Source organism: Natator depressus, chromosome 11, assembly GCF_965152275.1.
Source record: "Natator depressus isolate rNatDep1 chromosome 11, rNatDep2.hap1, whole genome shotgun sequence".
Classification (NCBI taxonomy): domain Eukaryota; kingdom Metazoa; phylum Chordata; order Testudines; family Cheloniidae; genus Natator; species Natator depressus.
In genome coordinates, this window is record NC_134244.1 from 67,671,793 (window position 1) to 67,686,783 (window position 14,991).

Genomic DNA, 14,991 nt, shown 5'->3' on the forward strand with positions numbered 1-14,991 from the left:
GAAGTCAGTCAGACTCTTTCCACTGACTTCAGCGGGCTTTGTATCAGGATCTTAGTTCAGAGGCTGCACTAAAGACAATTATGTAGTTAAAATCCTTTTGCACGTTGGTCCCAATCCAACAAAGCACTTAAAGACCGACTTCAATGGGACTACTCACAGAGTTAAAGCTACGCACCTGCTCAGAGTTTCGCTGCACTGGGGCCTTGATTTGTCTAGGCGTGAGCATTAAAAGAAAAGCTCATACCTGTCTCCTGGCAGCTGACACCATTGCCCAGGCAAGTACAAAGCATCTGTTGGCTGCCCTGTGTCTTGAGCCACTGCATCCCAACAGAGTACACCACCCCACTGTCAGTAACGCAGTGACCATACGGCTGAGGCTGGGGTTGAGGCTGGGGCTGGTAAAGTGCAGTTCGTACATCTGTGAAGGTTGAGGATGCAGATCCTGAGGCAGAAAATGTTAGAAAAGAGGGAATAAGCAGCAGGCTTTAAATCCAAAAAATAAGGAATAGAAAATCTAGGTTAAGTGCTATGCTGGGATGGCGAACTGCGGCCAGTGGGAGCTGCGATCGGCCGAACCTGCGGACGTGGCAGATAAACAAACCAGCCTGACCCGCCAGGGGCTTTCCCTGGCAGACCATGGGCCAAAGGCTGCCGATCCCTGGTGCAGACAAAGCATTAGACTAAATAATCATTGTTTTGGCTTTCAGAGGTACTAGATCACGTTAAAAAATGACAAACCTTGCATTTTTGGAGCTCTACAGGTATTTTTGGATTTGTTAATAATACCAGAATCTCAAGAAAGATAAACCAGGTGACAATTTCCCCTTAAAAGCATTTAACTTTCTTAGGCATAATTATCTGCAGATATTTTTATTAATCGCTTTCCATTTTCATAATATTTGTTTGCACTTCGATTAGTAAATTTCAACATAAAAACAAATAAAAAAAAATCTCTATCCATGCTAATGATCCTCCGCAACAAGAGCGACTGTACAGCCAACAACTGTGACTAGAGCAGATCAAAAAAAGCCAGTTGTTTTTCACAGGAAATTTGGGGGGTGGGGACGGGGGGGGGGGGGGGGCAAAATTGTAAGATTTATTTAAAGTTTCCGATGAAAATGTTTTGCTGTTTTGGATGACAAACTGAAATTAAAAATGGAAACAAACAAAGAAAGGAAAGAAGGAGGAAAAAAAACCCAAACTGAAAAACTGGGTGGATTGTTTTTTCTTTTCCAGCTTTTCACCAAAAACCTGAAAAATCTCCAAAGAAACAAGTTTTTTCATGAAAAGTCTATTTTGGGAAAAAAACACCATTTTCCATCAAAAAAATATTCTCAAAGGAAAATTTTCAAGCAGCTTTAGTTAAGAGTAATATGGAAAGAGACACAGGGGCCTCTTCTACACTTGGAAACTTTTGCTAAAATTTCCCACTTTTCCTACCACCAGTTTAGCTCTACCTGCAACAGCCCATATGGGAGCAAAAGTATAGGCAAGGCTTTGACAACCACTGGAGTTTTAAAAGCACAGCGTGGTTTAGATCTGCTCAGAGCTCTGCTCTTTAAGCACTAGAGGTTTCCTGGAGTCTGTCTACACTAGCATTCCCACCACGGAGTGGAATTGGTGATAGCAAGAGTAGGGAATTATTAACACAAAACCTAGTTTATATCCACTCCAGGGAAAAAGCTAGATTTACACATTAAAAGCAGAAATAGATCATTAAAATGACAAAACCTTTAGAAGCTGAATATTTTGCTATAAACCTAGGACAGAGGACAGTGTATACCAGAAACTAAATAAACCCCATACCAAAAATCACAAAGGATCTGATATACAAAATACAATTTATTGAACACATAAGTGCCTTCTTGACATTTCTACATATTAAAGCTTGAGCATAAGTGGGTGTGTTTATCTTGCCAGAAGAATAGTTTAACTTCTGACAGCCACAAGATCTGCACGTTTAAATTCAGGAAATTTAAAGTAAGTCACTCTGTAGAAAGCCTATAGATTTCAAAAATATTATCCCAAAGTGCCGCATTTTCAAGATATAGCCTCTATTTATAGGTCCATAAATCTGTGCATGCTAATTTTTTTTGGCATGTTTGAACATGCTCATGTTCTAATCTGCATGTGCAAACCCTTTTGTGCATGCAAACTGTGTGTAAATGAATTCTGTCATTTGCTCATGCAGAAAAGATGACAATGTTTAGTCTCCTGTCAAATTTTGAGATTAAATATTACAGATCTTCCTCTCGCAAAACTCGTTAACTTTGACAAGATTTTTGCTTAAATCAGTGTTATGTGATTCAGCATAAAACCTTTTGTGTGTGACTTGTATTGTTCAGTGCCCCCACTTACCAATATGATTTACCACTTACCAATGCCAGGAGTTTGTACAGCTGAATGCCTTTCACATTTCCATTCACCTCTGCCATTACCAGTGCAGATGCACTGAAGCAGGTTTCCTCGGTTATCCTTCTTGCTCCAGGTATCTCCAATTCTGTACGAAGTCTTGGTGTCCTGATCATTGCACCTATCTGCAGAGGAAAGGAAACATTTATAACAAAGGAAGCAAGGCTTAGTTTTTCCTATATTTAGCAGCATGACAATCACAAAAGCAAATATACTAGGTCCTTTGTTGATATTCCATGACTAATCTTCCACAGTACAGTTTGTCTTCCACTACCAAGCTCCATCACCCCTACCAAGGTATCCATATGCTTTAAAGCCCTGACTGTATTGCAGAAAGGCACATGCTGGGAAGCCACTCTAAAACATTGGATGAAATCCTGGTCCCTTGGAAGTCAATGGCAAAACTCTCATTGATTTAAATGGTAAAGGATTTCACACAGTGATTTTAAACATTCTTTCCAATAACACCTTTTTGCTCCCAGTGTGGACAAGGCAGAATGGGAAACCAACTCCTGGGTTACTGCCCACTCTTGTGAATAGTTTTCAAAACCATTTTAAGCACCTTGTTCCTTGTCCATATTGTGGGGAAAACCCTGCTTAAGCTGAAACCAGTTTCAATGTTGTTTAATTCTAAATGGTTTCTTAGCATGGTCATTGCATGCTGTAGACAGGGCCCAGTTGAACCTCGTGGGCCTATCTCACATGGAAGGAACTAAATCCTGTTTGATAGGTAATATCTTTGGGTCAAATTCTTCACCCAGAAATATGCAAGCAACTGCCATTATAGTTAATGGAAGTTTCACATGTGCGTCTGGGAATTCTGTCTTTAAATAATCTACCACCCATGATGAATTGAGCAAATAGGTTCAAATGATAGCATAATAAACTACTTCTAGCTGCATGCAGAGCCACATGGATTAACTCATTCTTCTTCCATTACAGCATTTTACCCTCACATGCAACGGCAACTCGATACAATAACTCACATTTAATCATGGGTCAAAAACGCGTTCATCTGCTATACGAACAACTGTGGAATGAGGTACGCATCACTTCAGATCGCCAATGCGCTAGAGTACATTGGGTCAAAAACTAACATGTGGCAAACACATTAACAAATCACAGTAGATAAAATGACAGTGCTGTGTATTTGCCAAGAAAGTGGTAAGTAGCTACAGGGCTGGTAATGTATTTATATGTATATGAAAATGTGGACACTTGCCCTCGAAAGATCAGGTGTCTCAGGATGGGCACCCAAGAATTTAGGCACCCAAATCACTAGTTACTTTGGAAACTCTTAGCCATAACACTTATATTTTATCCACACATCAGTACTTACACTACTGTGTAGGCCACAACTATCCTTTTACACTTAGACAATGTATTTATAGATGTGAGTCCATTTTGGAAGCAAAACCCATTTTTTTCCAATAATGAATAGGCTGCAATTTCCTATAAGGTCCAACAGTAGACTCCAGAACTGTGAGATGAAGGACACTGCCTAATTGTTTGTGTTGATTATAATAACTTCGAAGCTTGCACATAACATGTTCTCTTTCTGCTTTGTCCATTCCCATTTGACACTTAATTATTTTCCCCCCCCATGTGTTTTCAAACAGAGTCGAAATGGTCAAGGCTGGTTTTGTTTCATCGCTTATTTCTTGACTAACCTCTCTCCAGAACTTTGACTTTAATCCCAAACCTCTATGTGTTTTACTTCTTTACAGTTCTATTGTTTATATTAGCAAAAAGCTATTAGCTTTGTATCTCAAGGCAATTGGGCATGAGGCCATAGAGGAAGATCTCAAAACCCACATAACAAAGATACAAGAGACCAGGTCAAATTACCTTGGGGCAGATGTACAGCTGGTGCAAATTGTCATAGCTCCACAATGGAGCTTGTTTTACAGTACCGTCATACTAGAAGAGAAGGCAATAAGCAGAAGTAACTTGTAAAGGCCCCATTTACATTTTATAGGCCAATCCACTGGGATATTTTGCAACACTGTAGTTGCATTGGTACAAAGTTGGAGTGTAAAAGTGATGTGCTGGTGTTAAAAGATCTTTGCACAATTGCAGAGTGTTTACACTAAAGGTTCACACCTTTACCAAAATCCTCAGTGTAGACAAAGCATTAGACTAAATAATCATTGTTTTGGCTTTCAGATGTACTAGATTACGTTAAAAAAATGACAAACCCTGCATTTTTAGAGCTCTACAGGAATTTTTGGATTTGTTAATAATACCAGAATCTCAAGAAAGATAAACCAGGTGACAGTTTCCCCTTTAAAGGCACCGTCTCTCCATGGGGGTAATTCTAGGCCAAACTGTGTATGGTCTGTAACCCAGCACAATTCCATTGACTTCCTTGTGGGATATGTGGAGTGTAAATCAGTGCATAATTTAACCCACTAGATAGCCATTTAGCCTATAGGTATATTTCCCAAAAGCTTGCTGTGTAAAGCACAGCATGGACCCAACAACATAACCACTTATCACCTGCACGGAGAGCTAACTCAAATGTATCCACAAGGGGTATGGGATTCCAGAACAGGATATGGCAAATGCCATTCGCAAATTTTTGCTTGTGACCCATTCTTATGTTACAGTTTGATCTGGTCACCCCATACAATTTGTTTTGGTGAAGTCCAATACTATGCCTACTTCTCTATGTAATATCAAGCACATCACACGCTTGAATAGTTGTCTCCCTTTGTCTTACTTAAGTGTCTCAGCTTGTGCATTCTGGGCCCCAAAGAAAGGATAAGAAAAGGCATCATTTTAAAACCTGAGCTTCAGCAGAATGAAGTGCACCTTGGCCATTCTGCATAGCGTTGGCAAGAGAAAATCGATACGTACTTCTGGAGGTACAGGTGATATGTCCATTGCCTTCGCCTAAGCAAGTGCAGTCCACCATCATCCAGCCTTGGTAGGGCTTCTCCCAGCTCTCTCCGACAACATAGGATGTCCCAGCAGCATTATCGTAGCATCTCTCAGCTGTGGGAATGGAGGAAAAAAGACAGGGTTTTCATGTTTGTTTTAAATATTTCTAAAAACCTTGGGCTCTCATCCTGGGGATGGCAACCCCCTGGGAGTCACAAACAGGTGTCCGGGGGAGTCATGACTACCTTTGCCTTCCCATATTGGTAGATGGGAGGAGGCCGCCAGAAAAAAAAAAAAAATGTACCAGGTGAAGTTAGATCAGGCTAAAGGCCTGAATCAGTTCAAATGAGCATCCTTTGTTTTAATATAGGATTCTTCAATGGCATCTGTTAAATACTTCTGAAGCCTGATCTCTCAAAGAAATGTGTCAAAAATCACTACGTACCTAGAGGTTTGCAGGTCCATTCCCCTTTCCCGTTACCCAGACACACACATTCTAACATGTAGCCACCCGTCTCATGTGGTCTGCGCCAGGTATCGCCAATCTTGTAGGACTGACCCCCTTCATGGCACCGATCTGTGGCAAACAGAAAATGGTTTAGTCATCACCTAGTTGAGAATTGGGTCTGTGTATATTCACTGTAGAATAGCAAACAATCCAATCCCCTGTTATTTAAACGGCATCCTCTTCAGGCATCCCAAGGCAATGTGAAATGAACTTTTGGCGAAGATAAATGCGAAGAGGAAAAGAGTTATTGTCAGGGAATCAGGGCCTGCAGCAGAGCTAATCTCCAGGCGGCCTCATCAGTACAGCTGGCTTGCCGCAGGCTCCCTGATTGGCCATGCCGCCCGATTGGCTGCAGGCACTAGGAGGCCGGCTGTTAAACCAGCCGCAGCAATTTACTGGCTGTTTGATGCTCACGCCCACCACTGTTTCTACTCCTGCCTTATCTTGGGCCTCTGCCTTGAGCCCCTCCTTGCTTTCTACCCTGCTTGCTCCAATTCCTGCCATCTGGTTTGACCTGGCCTTTGGCTCCTGACTCTCACTTGACACTCGGCTCTGTATCCAGTTCCTGCCCCTCCAGTTTGACCCTGGGCTTTAGCTGCTGACTCCGGCTCTGAGCCTAGTCCTTGGGGGCCCAATGCCTGCTCTAACCACTAGGCTAGACCACCCTCATTCCGGTTGGCTGACAATTATTGTCAAAGGGCGGCGCTTTCTTGAACGTCAAAGGAAGAGAGTTCCAAATAGAAGAGTCACTGATGCTTTCTGAAGTTCTTCAGTCACCCACAGCACTCAGGTGAGACTTTGGGGTTTCATCAAACATTTTTTTTTGCAGGAAAACATCTTTTTTTAAATGATTTCTTTAGGCTTTTTGGTAGAAAATTGCTAAAGAAAAGAAATTAAATTTTCTTCAATTTCAAATCACATTTTTCATTTTGTTTTAGTTTACAATTTTTTGTTTTATTTCAGTGTTTAAAAACCAAACCAAAACTTTCTCTTCAAGTTTAATTGAACTGAAAACTTTGGAGTCAAATCAAAACAAACTTTCATTTCATTTAGACATTCCCACAAAAGTTTAAAAATTTCAAATAAATTATTGTTCACAACTTTTTAAAGAAAATGGTTTTTCAACTAGCTCGATTTAGGCCTATTGAATTACCTAGAACCAGGAGGCCCAAGAGCACTAGCCAGAATTTTGAGAACAAGGGGCAGGACCTTATAGTTGATATTCTGATATTAATCCAGCTAAATCTAAAATTCAATGCGCTGACAAACTGTAGGCCAATTCAAAGACCTGGATGGCAGTGTTATGATCAGATGGATTTGTAATAAATACATTTTGGATCCACTAGTTAGCACAGATCCATTTGCCGAAAGAACAGCAAGTGGAGTATTGCAAGGGCTGAGTCTGAATGGATAAGGATCATAGCACTGATCAAGATTCAGAGGCACCTGACCTTGGTCTAATTCCTAAAATGACCAAACAATCTGAGCAATAGCAGTGATAGGACACCTAATTCAAAGCCAACTGCAATCACGGGAGTCTTTCCACTGATCTCAGTGTGCTCTGGATCAAATCCATGATGAAGAAATGGAAGTCGGAGATTAACAATCATTTAACATCTTGAACTGGAAATCTCCCATTACTGATTCTGGGCCAAACTCAGCCCAATGCAACTCCACTGAATGCAGGGCAGAACTAGCCCCTCGGCCTTTGCAGGATTTCCTTCCATCCGATATTGAGAGTTCATGTCTGATGTCCTATGGGAAGTATCCAGCACTGCATGTTGCAAATAAACGACAAACCAAACCAAACCTGCTATTGTATGAAAGATGCAATAAAGCTGCGATTCTCAAAAACAGCACAGGGACTGGGAAATCTAAACCCAAATGTACTGATAGAGTGCTCTTCATCTACGGTAGCAGAAACTGTTTTGCGGAGAGAGTCTAAATCAGGAGCTAGAGAAGTGGTTAAGAAGTGACTTAAAGAGGGACCCAACAACTCAAAGGAAAGGCGCTCCAGATAAAGAGGCAACAAAAGGAAAAGGTGAGAAGACAGCAGAGGGGGAGCGGATGGTGAGAAAGCCAAGACAGGAGAAGCATAATGGGTAAGAAGCACATTGGGAATGGTCTGAGAGATCACAACCTGGCCCCCTGAATCTCCAGCACACAGATTCTCAGAGTGGGTGTCACTACAGAGGCCACGTTAAGGGACACATCCTCAGCTGGTGTAAATTGGCACAGATCTATTAATGTCATTGAAACTATGTTGATTTTCACCAGCTGAGGATTTAGCCTTCATTCTCTGCAGTGAGTAAACACTGCTCCACTAGAGTTGCCATCAAGAGTCAATGCATCTCTGATATCTGAGCTGAAATACTTTTTACTAGTCCTATTGGCAGGGCACTAACACACTTATCCCACTATTTTTAACATGCCGTAGATTGGAACATTTGCTCTTAAAGGCTAGCCTTGCTCACACAAATAATTCCATTAACTTCCATGGGACCGTTCATAGAATATCAGGGTTGGAAGGGAAGAGGATGAGCTTTTTCAACGGAAAGACTCCAGTTGACTTCAGTGGGCTTTGCATCAGTCCCCATACTCCTAAGTAATAAGCAATTCTGCACTGCACTTGGGGCTGTCATGTCAACCCCTCAGGAACATGCACTACACTGAAGAGCAATGGCTCAAGCAATATGATCTTTGTTACATACTTGCAATGGTGCAGCTGATTCGCCCACGTCCAGCCCCGATGCAGGTACAGTCCCAGATCATGGAGTCTTTGGGGCGCTCATAAGTCTCCCCTACCCGATAGGTAGATCCAGTGTATTTGTCAAAGCAAGTTTCTTCAGCTGAGGGGACAATAAAGTCCATGTGATGATTAATTAATGTGCAGGCTGTAGCATTCAAATTGCAAGAACACAAACCACATGCACTCCTATTCCCCTCCCTCCCTCACCACTGTTTTTCCTTATACAGGAAAATTCAGATGTGTCTAGTTTTCTCTGAAGAGTAACAGCCACATATTAGTGTGGCAGCATGAAAGTCGGCAGAGTGGAATTCATTCAAGCACTGAGGGCTCACAAAAGGCCCTCTACCCAACTGCAAACCAGCTGATTTGTGCTGCATCAGCAACAAAAGACAGCCATAAACCATCTCATCAGTTAAGATAGGTTTATGGCTGCTTTGTGTCACCAAAGCAGACCAACACAGCCAGAGCAAACCAGTGAATATAGCCCAGTAAATAAAGTTCAGTTTGATTATCCAAATGTCCCTGTTACCCCAAACAGGGTCACATCCCCGCCCCCCCCAACATCTGTTACATTTAAAAATCCCTCTGTTATCCAAAACCTAAATTTTATCCAAATTTATTCCATGTCTCCCTATGACACTTAGATAGTTGAGATCAAAATAATCATAAATCGGTATAAGAATAATTACTCCAACCTTACACCCAACTATGCAAGTTATGCTCATATGCAAGTTAGAAGGACTGTGAAACAAGTTGCAAATGAAAGTCAACTTTTAAAATGTTTTTAAAAAACATTTGACAACATAAGGCTATGAAATGCATATTAACAGTTACAGACAATACAATCAAACAAAAAGTTTAGAGAAGTCAGAGCTGAAAAGTTTGGCTCCAGATTTGCTGTGTACTCTGCATTTGTTAGGGATTTCAAATCTAGGGTCAGGTCAGACCATTATAGAGATGAAGCTGGCTGCAAAGTTCAGATTCAGATCCAGACTTCAGGTTGAATGTTATTTGGGCCCAGGGTTCTGATTGCAGGCCCATGTCTAATGAAGACTACCTCTTAAAATCTCAGGCCAGATCCTCAGTGTAAATGCTCTCCTGCCCATTAACATGAGCGGAGAGTCTGATCTGTGGTCTACCGTTTTTTTAAGGCTTATTTTAATTGGCCTCACAACCCATTTTTCATTCATCATGACTCCTACCAACTTACCTTCAGGCTTGCTTTCGCAGTTAAAGCCTCTGCTTCCCCCATAGCAGGTACACACGAGCATGTTCCCCAGGTAAATGCGTTCCCATTGTTGGCTTATCTGATAATATCTCCCATTATCATAACAGCCCGCTGAAAAAGAAACAGAAGTCTTGGGTTACATTAGCCTCCTTCAACCACAGAGCTCCAAACAAAAGTCAAAAAGAAGAGTTAAATCATGCGTGGACTATACATTAGGTCCTGATCCTGCATTCTTTGCACATACAAAACTCCCACTGAGACAATGGGAGTCTGGGATACACAGAGAAAGCAAGATCAGGCACCTGAATGTCAATCTACACCACATTAAATATTGTAGTAACTGTACAGGAGTTGAGAGAGACTTTGAAACAAAGAGTCAATAGACTCAGAATCTCATCTAGGGCCTGATCCAAAACTCCATTCAAATCAGTAGAAAGACGCCCACTGACTTCAGTGGGCTTTGGATAGATTCCAGCCACTGTAGGATTGTTTTCCAGGTTTACATTTACAAGCGTTTTGTCCAGGTCAGTTCTAAGTGTGCCAAGCAGCAGGGCTTCCACCACATCCCTTGAGAGATCATTTCACAGCCTGATAGATCTTTGTGCCAGGAAGTTTTTCCCTGATGCAGCCTCAACTTCCCCAGATGCTTTCAAAGGTCACGGCAGCAATTGTTCCAGCAAACATCTCCCAAATTGTGTTTGCAGACAGAGTGTTTTAGTGTTTTGCTTTAAGGTTATTTTTAATTACATGTAATAATAAAACTATTGTTTTCTTAAGTAAGGGCTCTAATGAAAATCATATACCCAGAACTGAAACAGGAAAATATCAGCTGTTTAGTTCAAATAAAAGTTTGGCATATACATTTCATCACCATTTGCTGTAACTAAAACAGATCCCGTTACACTGTACTTCTGCCTTAGTGACAAAAAACACAGGGGCAAATTACGCTATGCCTACTTGAGTAGTACCACTGGGGCTACTCAGAGTCAACTGCTTACGGAAGGGTGGCAGAATTTGCCCCACTTGGGCTGGAACCGGGGAGCATCAGAGAGTAACTCACAGACATTCAAACTTTCCCCAAGCTCACTGGTGCACCGCCCGCAAGTCCCTCGCTCTCTCGAGGCAGGGCTTGTTGCAGCCTGGCTTGGAAGCGCTAAAAGGGACTAAAATCTGACCCAGCTGCGGGAACCACTGAGATCACTTTGGATCTCCACTGATCCCCGAATGCACAAAAATGCACCTACACCCAGGGCTGCAGCCCGCGTCGGGAGGTTTTGGCTTGGTTTCTAAAGTCCGCTATTGGACCCCCAAGTCTCCCCGACAGCTGCGGCAGTGTCCCCCCCCCCTTTGCGGCGGATCTGTGCCCCCAGATACTCACGTTTACTCTGGCTGCTTGGAACCTGTGGCTGGACTATTTGTTGCGTTTGCCTCCTGGCTTTGGCTACCTTGGGTTGCGAGCTTTGCACCCCGGTCCCCAGGCACAAGGCAAGCAGCAGCAGCCGCAGCCGCCACCCCGGGCTACTGGGCATCGTCCAAGGCTGGCGAGAGAGGGAGGGAGGGAGAGGGAGACAATGGCACTCGGGAGAGACGCGGGCTCGTGGCTCTTCAGGCTGCAAGCCCCGGGCAAGCCGCTCTCATCGGGCTCTTCTCCCGGCCGGGGCAGGGACTTGGCGGCTCCCGCTGCACTTTCCTCCCGGGCTCTTTCTCCTCCTCCAGCCTGCGAGGGAGCGGCAGAGGGCCGGCTCCAGGGGGTTTATATAGGCCCCTGCCCCGGGGACCCCCCGGCAGGGCTGGCCGCAGAGAGGGGGCGGGGAGGAGGGTCCCCACCAGGACACCCCTTTGCCTCTCTGATTGGTCCAGGCTCCTGGCTGACGTCATGGGGGGGGCGCATCCAGCCGCGAACAGCAGATGCTGCTCGCGGGAGCGGCCGAGGGTTTCTCGAACTTCCCCGGAAACTTGGCTAAGTTGGGGGGCAGGCGCCGGGCAGGGATCCTGGCCCATCCCTCAAACTCCCTCAGCTCCGCAAAGAGGAGGATGCTGAGACATGAGAGGTGGGGAAGACCTGGGAAGTCAAATCATAGCCCCCCTACCCCCCAAGGGGCCAGTGCAGGGGCTCTTCATTCCCTTCACTGTACTGGGGGGGGGGGGGGGATAGCGAAAATCAGCCCAAAGGAAAAATCAGTCTTTATTTTAATATATATATATATATATATACTGTAGACACTGAAAGCACCCACATCATTTTGGCAGCCTTGAAAGGTGTTCACAAAAGGCACTGGAAACACTAAAAAAAAAAAAAAAAAATTAAACCAACCCCTCTCCTACTCCCTGCAAGCTTATCCATGAGGTATTACACATTTAGTACAAGGGAAGCATTATTTGCACATCTCTAGAAACTAGCCATAAATATAAATACCAAAAAAATCAGGGGAAACTCCCCCCCCCCCCCCACGAAATTAGAAACCCTACCTGTATTTCTTGATTCCTTTTCTAGTCTAGTGTTAATGACTCAAGGCAAAGGTCTGTCATCACTTCCCTTGGAAATTGTGTTGGCATTTTAAACCCTTTGTTCATAAGCAAACCTGACACTCCATATTTTGGTGGGTTTGGGGGGGAGGGGAGAAGGGAGTCTAAAATGTTTGCCTATTTTTTTCATCCCATCTTTATTTATCTCTGACCCAATGGTTGAGATTCACTTTTGACTACTGGACAAGAACCATTACTATAGGGTTTTCTAACATCCAAATCCGGCAGCATTTGAGAGCTGGGGTGCGGGGTGGGGGGGGAAGAGAGAGAAGAGAGAAACAATAAAGACACCTCTTTTAATTCCCTTGAAATAAATGAAACTGAAAATAAAATTCTCTGGAATAATAAATATTTTGCTAACAAAAGGGCTGAGCCTCTTAGATAGAAGAGTTTGTCAGAGGTCTGAATCTTAACTGCTGCTTAAGTTTGGTTAGCAGATGTTAAAATTATTTTCAGTTGTCTCAGTCCTCTATATCCTTGTCAGGACCTTGAGGGTCCCTTCTTTTCTTTTGCTTCACAGTCATCCTCCAACCTAAAAATCTTGCTTTGTGGTCATGATTCTCTTCACCAATAGGAACTAGACAGAACTTCACTTGTGCCACTCCTCAAAGAGCTGGGGAAGTTACTGCAGATCAAATCACTCCATGCCTTCTTCCCCAGGGTGCTTCTTAACAGCCCCTGGTGAGCAAGATCCAAGAGCCAGCAGTCACAGGTGGATCTCCTGCATGGTAGTGGGAAGGTCACATTGCCACCATTGTAATGGTACTTAGTAATTCTTTCCTCTCAGCCATTGATAACATTGAACGTTTACCAGTGCTGCGGGGTTGAGCAATGCGGTTTTGTTCTTAAATCCACTTCATCTTCTGGAAGCCCTGGGAAGGAGAACTGTGGGTGTTTTGGGGAGCTGAAAAATCCACACCCCAAAGCCAGAATACAGAGATGCAACCTCCCTCACCCTACAACTTGTAGGCTGGAGCACTTGACACTGCCCTGTGTGTACCCCTTGTTGTTGTGGTGTGTTTAGGGTCACTGGATCCATGCCAACATGGTTACGTTAGCCTGCCCCTGACTAGCCACCTTCTCTGATGGCCGACACGAGGCCCTCATGTGTGGCCAGTCCACTTGCAGCCCCAGTGTGCTGCAAAAATGGTGCTGAGGTTTTTTTGCAGTAGCCCATCATGCTACGGATAAATATCAGCCATGATGATCAGCAAGGCTTCAATAACAGTTTTGCCATTATTTCTTAATTACCAAGGCCCAGATGCGCAAAGATATTTAGATGCCTAACTCCCATTGAAATCAATTGCAGTTAGGTGCCTAAATGTCCTTGAGGATCTGGGCCCAAATGCCTTGGGAGCCACCGCTGCATGTCATGAGCATTCTTAAGAGAGAAATAATTAACCCAACAGGCTGGACTGGTTCCTGATCTATTAGGTCAGTTCATCTGACATGCCTGGATGCTAAATGCCACATGCTGCCCTCAGTCTGTTTGCTAAATTCCCAGTGATGTCAGTGAGATTTCTACAGGAAGATCAAGTGTAATGCAAGATAGAGGTCAAATTCCACATACAACAACTCCTTACTGACTTATTTGTATTTATTTATTATTTGCAGGAATGTGTCTAGACCCAGTCAGGATCAGGGCCCAATTGTACTAAGTATGGTACTGGAGACACCATCATTAAGGGATGGGCTTCCCAGACAGAGTCTGGGCCAGGTGCTGTGAAGCTCTTGTGGTCATGCACAGCAAGTTGGAACCAGACACAGAATAAAGCAGAGCTTGTGCAAGCACATTAAGCACTGAATGATCAGTGAACACCATACTAGGCACTGGATAGACACATTATAAGCTGTTGAGAAACTTACTGCACTGGGAAATCAGCTCATTTGTAAACCACCTGACTTTGGTATGTAAAATATATTTGCATTCTTCTGCACAGCGACATTCTACTCAACCATTACTGTGATGTCTTACCTGCTTGTAAGTTACAGGAGGCAGAAACTGGACCTGTCAAGCGAGGTAGGTGGGTAAGACAGGGGGAGCTCATCCCTGAAATGGTAAATTGTAATCCTCCCCAGTTTTAACGGTTTAGATCTAAACTATTTTGAGTGATTAATATACTTCTACACAGTACACTCGCCAAACTGTCTGTAGCCATATCAAGGGATGGGGACAGTCTCCTTTAAGAGACACAAATCATCATAAACTGGTAAATACCCAATTTTTTTATGCTGAAAACAGGAATTGATTTTTTTTTAAAAATGTGTCTCCATAGCTGAGACCTTGTTTAATGAATGTCATCCCAGAATGCATTTGTATTGTTGATTTGGAATCCCCTGACGAAAGAGATTATGGGAGAGCATTGCTAGGACCTGATGCTATAGAGTAACGATGGTTATTATAGGTTTCAGAGTAGCAGCTGTGTTAGTCTGTATTCTCAAAAAGAAAAGGAGTACTTGTGGCTCCTTAGCTGTAGCTCACGAAAGCTTATGCTCAAATAAATTGGTTAGTCTCTAAGGTGCCACTAGTCCTCCTTTTCTTGATGGTTATTATGAAAATGAACTTTTCCAGACCCATTTGGAAAGGATCACATTGCTGAGCTGGCCTCAAATCAGAAAACAAATCTGTCAGTTTAGGAAATATACATATGTAATGGGATATCACTTATAGTTATTTGTAGTACA

The 14,991-nt window shown here is 43.3% G+C and overlaps 1 protein-coding gene across 2 annotated transcripts in view; it reads right to left on the reverse strand.

Annotated features, from left to right (window-relative positions):
• The window catches only part of FN1 (fibronectin 1), a 67,055-nt gene extending 55,564 nt beyond the window's left edge, over positions 1-11,491 (reverse strand). Inside the window, exons 1-7 of one of the 2 annotated variants that reach the window (XM_074968112.1) lie at positions 11,159-11,491; positions 9,763-9,891; positions 8,515-8,652; positions 5,741-5,872; positions 5,272-5,409; positions 2,379-2,537; positions 245-442 (exon numbers count right to left, since the gene is read on the reverse strand). In XM_074968112.1, the coding sequence (XP_074824213.1) occupies positions 245-442; positions 2,379-2,537; positions 5,272-5,409; positions 5,741-5,872; positions 8,515-8,652; positions 9,763-9,891; positions 11,159-11,309 (1,045 nt within the window). In that variant the 5' untranslated portion in view covers positions 11,310-11,491. The remainder of the gene's footprint in view (positions 1-244; positions 443-2,378; positions 2,538-5,271; positions 5,410-5,740; positions 5,873-8,514; positions 8,653-9,762; positions 9,892-11,158) is intronic. The other variant, XM_074968113.1, reaches the window with a different exon arrangement.
• Positions 11,492-14,991: the final 3,500 nt, after the last annotated feature.